The 13,041-nt window shown below is 52.1% G+C and overlaps 1 protein-coding gene, 1 long non-coding RNA gene and 1 other non-coding gene across 8 annotated transcripts in view; all 3 read right to left on the bottom strand.

The window, feature by feature from the left end:
• Nucleotides 1-602: 602 nt before the first annotated feature.
• LOC115615752 lies at nucleotides 603-3,350 on the bottom strand. 2 transcript variants are annotated; one of them, XR_003994137.1, is made up of 4 exons: nucleotides 3,319-3,350; nucleotides 2,188-2,231; nucleotides 1,766-1,808; nucleotides 603-1,107 (listed from the first exon to the last, which is right to left on the bottom strand). It is a non-coding gene; the product is annotated as an uncharacterized LOC115615752 (long non-coding RNA). The 2 variants fall into 2 exon arrangements; XR_003994136.2 differs by lacking the exon at nucleotides 3,319-3,350 and having other exon boundaries at nucleotides 2,188-3,277.
• LOC115616218 lies at nucleotides 1,903-2,107 on the bottom strand. Its single transcript, XR_003994242.1, has one exon. It is a non-coding gene; the product is annotated as a small nucleolar RNA SNORA73 family (small nucleolar RNA).
• A 232-nt stretch (nucleotides 3,351-3,582) lies between the features above and the next one.
• PHACTR4 (phosphatase and actin regulator 4) overlaps nucleotides 3,583-13,041 on the bottom strand; it is a 57,277-nt gene continuing 47,818 nt past the window's right edge. For all 5 annotated transcript variants that reach the window (XM_030504269.1, XM_030504272.1, XM_030504271.1 and 2 more), the window contains 8 exons: nucleotides 10,268-10,853; nucleotides 9,454-9,677; nucleotides 8,903-9,053; nucleotides 8,263-8,318; nucleotides 7,306-7,367; nucleotides 6,398-6,535; nucleotides 5,642-5,718; nucleotides 3,583-4,749 (listed from right to left, as the gene is read on the bottom strand). In XM_030504269.1, coding sequence (XP_030360129.1) covers nucleotides 4,734-4,749; nucleotides 5,642-5,718; nucleotides 6,398-6,535; nucleotides 7,306-7,367; nucleotides 8,263-8,318; nucleotides 8,903-9,053; nucleotides 9,454-9,677; nucleotides 10,268-10,853 — 1,310 coding nt within the window. In that variant the 3' untranslated portion in view covers nucleotides 3,583-4,733. The remainder of the gene's footprint in view (nucleotides 4,750-5,641; nucleotides 5,719-6,397; nucleotides 6,536-7,305; nucleotides 7,368-8,262; nucleotides 8,319-8,902; nucleotides 9,054-9,453; nucleotides 9,678-10,267; nucleotides 10,854-13,041) is intronic.

Raw genomic sequence — 13,041 nt, 5'->3', positions numbered from 1 at the left:
TTCAGAAGGGTCAAACACTGTCGAGGCCACTGGTTTCCTGGTACTGAACTAACCATTACCATGTCAGCTGTAATTGGGACTGACATTCATAGTATATTTAGCAGTTTGTGCCATGACATGTCCAAGGTAAGGTTCAAAGATTCCACTTGTTTCAAAGTCAGCATCACTTGTAATCACATTCATCCTCACAACTTGACTTTAGAGTCTTGAGGACTCCTCAAGAGTCCAACTATTGTAATTAAGACACAATTATCTTAATCTTAAAGCAAAAAGCTTTGAACCCTTTGGCTACCCATGGTGGGTGGATGTTGCATGTAGGGCAGTGCTGACCACAGGGTTTGCCCCAGCTGTGGCCTTTGAGTCTTCATTTGCCCTTAATAGCTCATATAAAGGTCAGACGACCCAAACCAAAAGGTATCCCCTGCTCCTAACCCAACCCAACCACCCCATAAGGGGTTCTGCACCACTGCTGTGGACAGTATGTAGCACACAGGAACCCCACCTGACTCCAACTGGGAAGCACCAACAGGAACATCTGGGATTTCTTCCGTATGCTGGGACTTGCCAAGGGAATCCCTCACAAAGAAATGCACACCAAACACTAAAGTTTATTTAGTTCTTTACTGCAGCCACATACAGGTTTACAAATCAGCATTTTAAGGCTTTATTACAGGTTATGTGGATGCACGACTTGCTGCCCAGCCCATATCATGCAATCCACCCCTCCAGCAGCTTCCCCACACATCCTCTCCCCACATGGAGCTGAATGCTTTCTCTCCCAAGCCCTCAGCGGATGGGGGTGCTGGTCTGCAGGTCCTAGCCCACAGAGAGGAGCCCTGCACACTGGCAGGTACACAATCTGCCTGCACCTTCTCTTCCAACAGAGCAGGAGCCATTTAATGGGCAGTGCCTAGCACGAAGCATGTGCTATCGGAGGCCACCAAAGGCAGCCACCCTTCTGCTGCCATCCCACTCTCTGTGGCTACTGCATGAACTCAGCCTCAGCCATCACCTAATATTTGGGTTGGTTCTCAACATACCCACCTTCTCCCATAAGACACGTGGATTCTTTTTTGTTAGCATCTCACTGCAATCCATCACCAGTACCTGCCAAGTGAGAGGAAAAGAAAGTGTTTCCATTCCTTCCCCAACTTCCATGTAGCACCAAAGCAAAGTCCCAAGCTCATAAAATATTCACCTCCTCTGCATGGGGTGGCAGAGAATGGATTCAGAGCAGCCCTGAGGGAAGGACTTGGAGGTGTTCGTTGACAAGAGTTTAACATAACCCATCAGTATGTGCTCACAGCTCAGAAACACCCCCGTGTGCTGTGCTCTGGGGAAACCCCCCCTGCAGTCCTGATCCAGCTCTGGGGCAACAGCACAAGAGGGACAAGGAAGTTGGACAAAGGCCTGCAGGGACAGGCCAAGGGGAATGGCTTTAACCTGCCTGAGGGGAGATTGAGATGAGCTCTGAGGCAGAAGCTCTTCCCTGTGAGGGTGCTGAGGCGCTGGCACAGACTTTTCCCAGAGAAGCTGTGGCTGCCCCATCCCTGGCAGTGCTCAAGGCCAGGCTGGATGAGGTTTAAGATCACCTTCCAACCCAGTCTACAATAAAGCAGACGTTCTTCTAAAGTCAGCATCAGAAATTCCCTACTTTAAGCCGATCCAACTGTTTCCAGAAGCCACTCAGATAGCTCAAGCTCATCTAAAACACCAGCTATTAACGAGAACCATGTAACAACATAAGCAACAATATCACAATTACCTTCTAAAGCACTGCATCACTCTCAAACTTCTTCAGTTTAGAACTGGAAATGACAAAAGAAAATGCATTTAAGTATTTGCTCATGTGTTCCCTTCTCCCCCCGTCATGCACCCCCCAAGCCACGCGGAGTGGGCAGGCCTTGTTTCCTGCATGGTTTATCTCCCCTGTCAATGCCCGAGGGCTCAGAGAAGCAGTAGGAATATGCAGGCTGCAGACTCGAGGCCCAGCTTGTTCTCCAACGTCGTGGAATGGGACCATACGTCACGGGCCCGGAGGCCTACGCTCCCATGCGCCACACGGACAGAGCCTGGAGAGAGCAACTTCTCCGGATATCCACGTTGGGTGAAAGCTTCCAGCCACCTCCCAGCGCCATCCCCCCGCCCTCCCCTGCTCCCCAGGCACACACCGCGGCGGGTACTCACGGCGGGAGCAAGTTAGAGGAGGACGGGGCAGGAATCAGCAGCGCCTTAGGGAAGAGAAGATGACGGTGAGGAGCGGCTGAGGCAGTGCAGCCCAGGGGGTCCCCCTGATAGTCAATTAAATCATGGAATAGTTAGGGTTGGAAAGGACCTTAAGATCATCTCGTTCCAACCCATTAGTATTTCACTGAATTTAGAGACTTAGATAGGGTTACAAGGATTCTTAAACTGGTATTTCATTGTCTGTAGAGGATATAAGATCAGGAAGGTGCAACAAGAGAACCAGACGTCCTCTCTCAAACATGGACTCGAAAATGGACTCTTCATCAGGGACTGCAGAAACAGGACAAGGGGTGATGGGTTCAAACTGAAATAGGGGAAGTTCAGGTTGGATATAAGGAAGAAGTTCTTTCCTGTGAGGGTGGTGAGGCGTTGGAATGGGTTGCCCAAGAAGTTGTGAATGCTCCATCCCTGGCAGTGTTCAAGGCCAGGTTGGATGGAGTCTTGGGTGACATGGTTTAGTGTGAGGGGTCCCTGCCCACGGCAGGGGTTGGAACTGGATGATCTTAAGGTCCTTTCCAACCCAAACCAGTCTATGATTCTATAAAACTAATGTGAGCCTTCCTCCTGTTGATCAAGCCTAAGAAAAGGTAAAGAAGAGCCTCTCAGGGTCGTAAATTAAACCAAATAAAAACATGGAGTTAATTGGGAAGACTAACCACGTATCCAATGTCCTTAACTAACGGATCTCCACAGAGGGATTACACGAGGGGGTACTTCTCCCCCAGGGACCACCACAGAGCACTCACAAAGCTCACAGCACCTGTGCCGCGGCTTTATCTGCCCAAATGACCACATGCAGCGAGCAACAAGAGCTGCGTTGGCAATTCATGGTGTTATAATGAATAAAAGGTATATAAGCTGTCTGTCGGGGGCTCAGCAGGGCCTGGCGCTGACCCCTCCGAGGCTGAAGGCCTCTCACTAGCGGGCACGCAGCGCCGCTGCGTTCCTAGAGCCAGCCGCTTGCAGCGTGAACCTTCACGGTCATACACACAGCACATGGAAAGAGAAATAAAAGAATAAAGAAGGAAAAGCAAAGGCATTACGGAAGGAGACCCTGGAGCCCGCACTCACCCGCCGCCGCTCCCCGCCGAAAGAGACCGAGCGCGCCCGCGCCGCCGTATTTATAGGGCGGCGGGGGGGGGGGGGGGGGGGGGGGCGGGGCCAGAGCGCGCATGCGCGCAGAGAAAGGTGCGGGGCAAGCGGGAGGCGGGGGGGCGGCAGCGGGACATGGCGGGGGCGCAGGCGCGGTGCGGAGCCGCCATGATGGCGGGGCTCGGCCTGAGGCGCTGCTGAGCCCGCTCCCGCGCCCCTGTCAGACAGAGCGCGGAGAGCAGGTTTATAAAACACTCCTAAAATACTTTTATTCCATAATTAAAATCTGTTGAGGAGGAGGCCGATGTACAATGCAATGATTTCAGTCTACAGGCGTGCTGTACAGGGGGAGCTGTGAGGGAAGGGACCGTCTCCCATAGCGCAATGGCAGCCTGGGGGGCAAAGGGGAGTTCTTCCCTTCGTCCTCCCTCACACATGGGCTACCTTTTGCACATGATGCTTGTTAAACCTCTTCTTCCTCTCCCTTCCACCCACGTGGTGAAATGATCACATTTCCAAAGGGATAAAAAGGAACAAAGGCAAATTTCACCCTGATTCAGGAGAGGAAAACACAGTATAATAGAAAGCACTGATTCCTCTCACAGCTTCCCCACATTAAAACGTTTTTAGAAGGCAACAATCAGTTCCTGGTTCTGGAATCTGTTAACCGAGTTTAGATAGCTCAAGACAATGTGTTAATGTCACAGTGGGGAAGGGAATGGTTTATACATTAAATTGTGGGGGTTTGTCTTGTTTTTTGTACAAAAAGATGCAGCATATGTTAATCTCTATACAATTCCCTTCCAGGACAACGAACTGTTGGTCAGTAGTGATTCAGGACATGAAGGACACGACAGAGATGCAAGGAAAACCATTAACATTCCCAATCCCATGCCAGGTCAGCATCTGCGCAGGAATCTCTGTACACAGCTAATATACACATGTGCTTCCTAGAGCACATCCACTCGCCATTCCTCAGCTTTCTAACACTAGAGCTGCCTTTTTCCTTCCTCTTGGTCAGGAGGAGGAAATTAAGGAATTGCATTCCCAAAAGGAGTATGTCCAGCTGAGAACTGGGGCTGGGGAATGACCCCCTTGGTTCCCATGTGCATGGGCTCCTGGCAGGGATGCTGTGCCGGAGCAGAGGCATATTGCTGAGCCACACGAGGTATAGTGTTCAGTTCCAGCCTGATGGCACGTGAGACGGGTTTGTTCCAGTGAAATGCTACATTCAGACAGGATTCCCCTTGCCCTGGCCGAAAGCCCTTTTCTGGATAGGATGATTTCAAGGCAAATTGTGGAAGAGCCGAGGTTCCACCCTCGCTGTATTGCCTCGGAGAGGGACGCAGAGAACTTCCAGGTCCTCTCGGGTCTCTTGCTCCCTTCTTGGAAGATTATGGTCGATGGTACCTGAAAGCCAAGTGAAAAATCATAGAATCCCAGCCTGGTTTGGGTTGAAGGGCTCTTAAAGCTCCTCCGGCTCCAACCCCCTGCCACGGGCAGGGACACCTTCCACTAGAGCAGGTTGCTCCAAGCCCCTGTGTCCAACCTGGCCTTGAACACTGCCAGGGATGGGGCAGCCACAGCTTCTCTGGGCACCCTGTGCCAGCGCCTCAGCACCCTCACAGGGAAGAGCTTCTGCCTCAGAGCTCATCTCAGTCTCCCCTCTGGCAGGTTAAAGCCATTCCCCTTGGCCTGTCCCTACAGGCCCTTGTCCAAAGCCCCTCTCCAGGTTTCTTGTAGCCTCTTTATGTATTGGAAGGCTGCTACAAGGTCCCCCTTAAAAAGCCAAGTGTCATCCTCGGAACTCAGGTTAAATGCTTACCGAGGCACTGCAGATGGCCAAAGAGAGTAAACTCAATTATGTTTAAACTCCCAGCCCTCACTGAAGCCATTAACATCAAAGGATTTCACCTCTGCCTTCAAAGGCTCTTGTGCTCTGCAAGCACTCGTTTTACCCACACAGAGCAACTGCTGGGGGGAAGGAGTTACTTTGGGCCATGATCCACAGGGTACTTCACAGGTACTCTCCAAACTAACTACCAGGGTGTTGTGTGGCTGCTGCACATGTCTCTAGCCCCAGGAAAGCATGCTCCAGCTGCACTGCGAGTTTCCAGTACTGAAGTCCTGGTTTCAGGAAGAACAACCCATTTCATGTCTGCTACTCCTCCAGTGAGCAAACAGCACCCAGGAAGAAGGGGACATTCCATCTCCATCTGTTCTACAGGTCATTTTGATAAGGTTTTAATGTCTTGCCTCTCACCACTGACTGAAACTAAGCGAGGAAGGTGTTCTCACTCACCTCGTGAACTGCTTGCTGTCCTCATGGACTTCCATTTCACAGCTCTTAAACTCATTCAGCTCCTTCCGGATGGCAGCCTACAAAAGAGGGAGAGATCCTTTTTTATCTCCTGTTAACACATATATCTATTACCCTCTCTTCCATTTGAAGTGAGCTCACACATGGCAGGAAGGTGCTGTACCTCCAATGCCCCTGCTCGGGGCTGATCACTTTCCAGTGGTAAAGAGTTAAGAGCAGTTTTGATAACGCAGGGCTGAGCCCCACACCTCCTTTGGTAAAGGAAGAAGCTCAGACTGCAGCAGCCACCCCAGCATTTGCAGTCCGTTCACACTAGGCTGAGCTTCATCTGCCCAACCTCCTCCACACTGATGGCCAGGCAGTCCCACAAGTGGCCAGGCAAGACTAGAACAGATGATTTCCCTGCCAGCTTCATGCCTGCAAGGAACAGCAGCCTCTGACCAAGCTCTGCACCTTGCATCCTCTTGTATCACTGGGAAGCCAAGTGGACCAAGTCCATACTGCACGTGGACCATGCCCATGTGGGCCCCACTGCACCGTGGACAGGGCATGAAGCAGGGCTGGCTACAGCACACATGGGTGAAGGGCCACTGATGGTGCTTGGTGTGGTGGCAGAGGGAAAGATGAAGAGGGGAAGCAAAAGGAAGAGAGCAAATCTGCTTGGCTCATGTTGTTTTGCATGGAACACCCGGATCTAGCTCCCCTCCTCACACCTAGGGACAAGACACTCCTTGTTACCTTGTCGGCTGGCGTTAGCTTTGTCCATGGCTTATCTGCTCGCCGGTCGTAGTCTTGAGCATCTGTTACTTCCACATATTCGTTAAACCTCAGGATCTTCCTGGCCTGCAGCTCTGCCACTGTAGGCCTTTGGCTAAGCTGAACACCAGCAAGAACAAAGACAGTGAGTTGGTGCCTTGTCCACAAAGCAGTTCAGGACTCAGCATTCCCAGCAAAACTAAACCCAGTTCCCTCACTGGGCCTGAACCACAGGCACTGCTAGGTCCTGCTTGCAGCCTGCAAGGGAACAGACAAACCCTCCCACAGCAAGCGTCATCTCGCTTGGAGCATGAGGCCAGGCTAGCGCAGAACCAAGGCCACATTGCTAAGGAGAACGATGACACCGAGGTCTTTGGGAACAGCGTGAGCCCTGTATGACACCCATTCCCCACTTCAGCAATGGCAACACTCACATTTCACACCCACGAGAGAAAGTTCTTCTCAGCCACAAAGAACAGCCACAAGTAACGTGGATGTAATAGCTAAAAGCAGCTCTTGCTCTGCTCAGCTTCTCCCACACTGCTGGTACTTTACAGAAACGGATGTTGGGGAGCCTGGTGTGAGAGTCGTGGCCACTGAAGTACTGTGTCAGCACGGCCAGGCTGGCCCCAGCAAACCCTCCCAGTGCCAGGTGCCCAGTTTAGTTCTCATCTCACTTGTCAGATGAACCCCTGACAAACGTGGTGGCGGTGCCAATGGCTCACCATTGGTGACAGTCACTTCCAAAGTCACTGCGGTCTGAGGGCACTGGGGACACTTACACAAGAGCCCCGTGACTTCCCCCAGCAAGGAACCTACGCCATGCTCATACCACCACCAGCCCCGCCAGCTCTGCCAGATGGTGCTCCCAGCACGCGGGCCAGCAGTACCTTTCTGGTGAGCCTGCGCTTGATCTCCCGCTTCTCAGCCTGACGGTCAGCTTCATTCTTCGCTGCCAAGGGGAAAGAAAGAAATGATACAGCTTTCCTGGAAGCATCAGAGGCTTTGAAAAGCACTTTCTGGACTTAAACAAAGGAGAGTGTTGAGCTACATCGGGTTATCTCCATGCCTGAAAGCTCGCTGGAGTGTATCTGCGCTTAGTACAGGTAGAGAGCACAGTCCAACTCAACACCCCCCAACTGACAGTGGCAATATGGGTCCTTCCTCATGGGAACTGAGTCATCCTCTCCAGCCCTGTGTTAACAATTAATGGCCATGCTGTCCAAATACAGCCAAGGCACTCTGCAGACTGCTCCCCCCAAAGCTACTCTGCTAATAGTTGAAAGAGAATAACAGCACAGATAAATAGTTTAAATGGAAACTTCCTGAACTGACATTTCCCTTTCCTCCACATGTTTATTTAAAGCTTTTGCAGAGCAAGGTATGGCCAAGAGAAACACCACTGACTGAGCAATGAACTGCTGCTTTTTGGATCATGCAATACAATGCTGTAATGTCTGGACCACAAATTCAAGTCCAGCCCAAACAAAAACACCTCTCACAGTCCTGCTGAGTAACATCAGTCTTACCCAGAGTCTGCTGGCTAACCAGAGTCTTCACAGACTGACCCTGAGGTGTCAGGCGCAGGACATGGAGACTTTCTATAACGTGATGCTTTGAACTGTATTGCTTGGTACCACTGCTAAGGTCTGAATTTAAGCCAGAACTGGTTTCTGATAGTATCAAAGTACTGGGTAAAAACATAGTGGAACTGCTTTACTACAGCAACATAACCAAAGCACAGTCCTCCACTGCTGCCTTTCAAGCAGATTCCAGGTACACCTGGACTAAGATGTTAAAGGCAAACTTCTTTTATACCTCAGGACCACTGGAGAAGCATTACTCACGTTGCAGTATGTTCCTCTGCTCCAGTTCCTCCGCTGTCGGTCTCTGACTTAGTCGCCTAAAGAGAAGCATGACAAGTATATCATCAGTAGGGGATGAAGACCACAACTGCTTGGTTTTGGTGCTTGGTTTTGGCTTCTTCAGCCTCCTCCTTCACCAGTGGGGATCACTGCTGCCATGATTTGCACTTTCCCACTCAAACCCACAGGCACAGGTTTGGAAAATGCCTCTGGAAAGCTCAGAGGAACAGGGAGCTCAAGCGGGCAGCACAGCCTGGACCATCAGCAGCCCCAGCTTAACCCACCACCCAACATCAGCACTCTGCTTGCACCTACCCACATCTTTCTACACCATCTTATTTTATGGCAGTAATGCTTCTGTAGTCCTTGAGATTTTCTCCTCCCAGTCCATCTAACCTCTGGAAAGCAGGGCCTGTCAGGGGATATTGCTCAGCTCCAGGAGGAACTTCCAACTTCCATAACTGGGGAGGAAAAGCCTCCCAGCCCTGATCCAGCAGCAGTGCCCACCCACCCATCACATCCCAGCACAGGCTGCTTGGCTAAAGCAACAGCTTTGTGCAATCCCGCCCCACACAGGCCATGCCAACAGCTCAAACCTAACACCCTCCTCCATGCTTCATACCTGATCAGCGTCGTCCCAATCTGCTGCCGGATTTCATTCCACTCCTCCTTGCTCTTCCGAGGGAAGACAATCTTCTCCTCCTGCGGTGTGGTTGTGTTCCCCAGCTTTATAGCCAGCGTGTCTTTCCTCTTCACTTTGTTAGCCAGCGTGCCTGGGGGGAGGAAGAGCAATGGGATGGGACTGAAGCCTGCAGTGCCTGAGCACAGCCATAGCAGCCATGTGCCCTCCCCTGAAGCTGACTTTCCACACTCTGCACTCCAGCTCCAGAGCTGGTCACTGCCAGCATTCCTGCCTGATGCCACATGCTCACCTGAAGGGGAGGGACAGCACAAGCCATCTGCAACTGGAGGGGTGCCTCACAGCAGATGAGCTGGTGATACACGTTTGGCTCTAAAGCCTTTGAAAAAGTGAGGAAGGGGACATGTGGTACATCAGAAACCCAGAACAGCTGCTTTGAAGCACTGTGAGAACCAGCTCTTTGATCCAGATCTCAATCCAGCAGACATGAGCTCAGCAGAGATAAAAAGCCAGCTGCAATGTCAAAGCCTTACTGTTATGGCTTTCATCTTCTTCCTCATCCTCATCATCTTTGTACAGGATGGGTCCCTCCGAGTCAGAATCGCTCATCCCTTCATCTCCTTCCTGCTCCTCTGGCAGAACCTGGGGTACCAGTTTGGGGATGACTGTGACAGATGGCACATCTCCAATATACACACGAGGACCCAAATTCTGCTCCTCTTCCTGGTCATCTTCTTCCTCTTCCTCATCGTCTGGACTAACGAGAAGGACACTATTACATCTCAACACACACCCAGAGATGCAAGAGCCAACCCCAGGATCCTGCACAATTCCCTCCCTCCAAAGCGCAGGGAGAGGAAACGCACAGGCAGGTCCTTTGGAGAACCAAACAGCCCCCTCACCCCCCAATCTTCAGGACTTGCAGGTTCAACTCTGTTGTAATACAAGACAGTTCTTCTCCCACTTCTGTTTTGTAAAATGAAAAGCTAAGCAAGGCCGCAAACGGATGGAATCCAGGACCTTGTTTTGTCTTGGTGCAATTAAAGAGAGGCCAGGCCTGGATTCCTGGCATCGGCCTGTGTTTGTGCTCTGGAACCCACTTCCTTCTGTGAGCAATAAACTCCCAGAACCAGGGTTAGTTCCATGGGGAAGATGCACTGGCCCCCAAGGGGCTGAAACACAGATTCCACTGGGCAGAATGGTTTCTAGGCTGTTGCAAGAAAACAGAGAAGAGCCCAGCCCTGCCCACAGCCCTCCTCACCGCCACAGCCCCATAGAGCAGGGAGGACCCCACCAGCATGACCCACGTGCAGGGTGATGTTTCCTGCATGTACAGCAGGTACTCACACTTTCAGCATCTCGATGGTGACAGGCAGGGACCTCGTCCTGCCCAGGGTGCCACTGTCTTCTCCAAAGCCATCATTCTCAAAGAGCAGCGAGTGAGCCCTGTGTGAGCCCTCTGCAGGCGGGGTGACAGGCAGAGGGCTGGCCAGAGCCTGCTGGATACGGATGTGCAATGGGATTTGGGGCAGGCGAGGCAGCACGTGAGGGTCCCCAAACCCTTGCTCTGCCGTCCTCTTCGCTGCTTCCAAGGACCTGAACTCTTCAGGAGGAGGAGGAGGAGTCTCTTTGGGTAGGTCCAGGGAGCGTGGAGGGTCCAGTGCAGGGGCAGAGGCAGGCAAGGGCATACGTGGAGGTTCAGGGGGTATGTGTGTGGGCAGTGGTGGTGACGGTGACGGTGGTGGGTAGGCAGAGGTGACGTGCATCGGTGCCAGTGCAGGGCGGTTTGTTGTCACTGTCCTGTCGTTCAGGGGCTTGGAGGTGATCGCTGCCTCTGCCATGGTGGTGGTAGGCAGGAGGCCTCTCTTCGGTGGGAGAGGAGGGGAAGGCTTGGTCAAGCTTGTACCACTGTTCATTGCTTGAGAAAGCTCAGCTGAAAAGAAAAACCATAAAAGCCACTATATTTAACAAGGCATTTTCCAGACATCCTTCACCAGTGTGGAATAAGGATGGCAAAGCACCCAGAGCCTTGGACCATACTGCTTCTCTGCTAGAACACAGTGCCAGAAACAACCAGGTTGCAAGCCTCTAGTTTGTCCTTCCTGCAGCAAAGGTGAGACTCGGGAGAGGAGCCAGAAACAAGCCAGCTGGGAGAGGTCTGTGCATCCTGTTGCTTTGGAGAAGGAGAAAAAGCACCAGCCCTCAAGTGACAGCAGATGGAGCTCACCCAGACCAGCACTGCTCCGCAGCCAAGGAATGCAGGTATGTAGGGCACTTTATGGCTATATTTACAGCATCAGTTTGCAAAGGAATGTGAGACATCCAGGACACCCCAGCCTCCAGCCATGTTAACGGCTCCCTTGCACATGAAACACTCCTTACTCAAAGGCCAAAGTCAGCAGAACTGCCAGCAGCAACGTGCTCTCCCCATTCCCATTCATCTGCCAGAGCCAGCCCAAGGACACCTTGCTGCCTGTTTCAGGGTGAGGTTCTGCTCTACTCCCTCTGCCCTCTGCTCCTTAAGCCCCAAAGAAATCTCTCTGCAACTGCAAACTTACAAATACACCCAAGAGAGTTTCTCTGCTGTGTGATGGAGGAGAGAGGGAGCGATGGAGATGCTGTAGTACCATGGAAGCTGCCTGCAGCCCACAATCTCAGGTTCCTCAAACACCCCTTGCTTCCTAGGGAAGTCACTCCAAGTGAAGACTGCTCTTGCTTTAGGAGTTTGTAGCCTTTAACATTCAGCTATCAACAGCCTCTTGGCCTTGGAAAGGTTTTGCCCACCTGCTTGAAGAGGATTTCCTGCACGTTTCACCTGTGACGGTCACGCAGTGGTGGCCCCCGCACAGAGCTGGGAGGAATCCGCAGTCCCAGACACCACAAGAGGGTGCTGCGAGCGAGCGGGGAGTGTGACCGAGATAAGGCTGCATAACTGCAGAGAGGTGGGTGCATTTTTGGGATGTTTAGCATTTTCAGACTTTCCTCTTGTAGATTAAGGGCTAGATTGTGCAAAACACTGAGTGCCCTCAGCTCTCATCAACTGCAGCCCAGAGGGACTCCGGTATCTCCTCAGCAGCACTTGAAGCCTGGCAGGACCAGGCTCAAGTCACCTTTGGGTAATCCCAGGGACCAAGTAGCTGGTGGAAGGAAGAGACAGAAAAGGGCTCAGAGCATCCTCCCAGCCAGCCTGTCTCCCTTTGGTGTGATAAACCCAGTGCACCAACTGGTACAACCTCTTGTGACGTGCCACCACGGCCAGATCCAGCACCCTGGCACAGGCTGCAGTAACGGTGGCTCCTGAAAGCCTTCCATGGCACCGAGCACCAGGGCCGCCACCAAGTCCCCAGCCAGCACCACTTGCCCTGCTTGCTTTTCCAAGCTGCTGCTGATTAAATTCCCACTTCCTAAAAGTGTTTCCTGAGCTTTATTTTCAGCTACTGCATCAGGCACCAGAACTGCTCAGAGAATGAACATAAGGGAGCATCTTCGCCAGGGAACAAAGGGGCAATCTGCACATTAACAGTCCTCCCCTGCCTTGGGTTTTAATAGCAGCACTAAAGTACACACATGCCCAAGCCAGAGCACGCATCAAAGACCTGCAGAGAGCTCATGAAGCCGACTCCACTGCTGCTCTTTATCCACAGCAGCAAAACAAAGCTTGCACAGCAGTGACTGCACGTGTGCTGCAGTTACAGCTCCATCCTGCACAGCCCCTCTCTGCAGCTGCATTCTCATGCAGGAGACAAAAGAGGGGCTGCCTGCTCTCCTCTCCTCCCCTGCAGCCGAAGGTGCACTGAGCCCAGCCCTGCACTGCTGGGGAGAGGCAGAGGCTGTCTCTCAGTTTGGCAGCCTGCTGTCTCCAGCCTCAGTTTCTGTTCCACACGTACCTCCTGCAGTGAGCACCGGGGCATTTCAAATGCCATCTGTGATGTGTGCAAGCAGCTTAAAGCAAACAAGCAAGTATTTGATGGAGTACTCAGGCATGGTCAGACTAATCGAGCTGGTCCGGCACAGAGGAGGGTTCAACCCCCTATCAAGGTCACTTGCAAAACCTGCTAGAGCAAGGAGAAGCTCCAAGCAGAACGGAGAGACACAGCTTATACTGAAAGGCTACTTCAGAT

This window comes from Strigops habroptila, chromosome 12 (assembly GCF_004027225.2).
Source record: "Strigops habroptila isolate Jane chromosome 12, bStrHab1.2.pri, whole genome shotgun sequence".
NCBI classification, from domain to species: Eukaryota; Metazoa; Chordata; class Aves; order Psittaciformes; family Psittacidae; genus Strigops; species Strigops habroptila.
The sequence above is the reverse complement of the archived record's forward strand: the minus strand, read 5'-3'. Positions and strand labels throughout refer to the sequence as shown.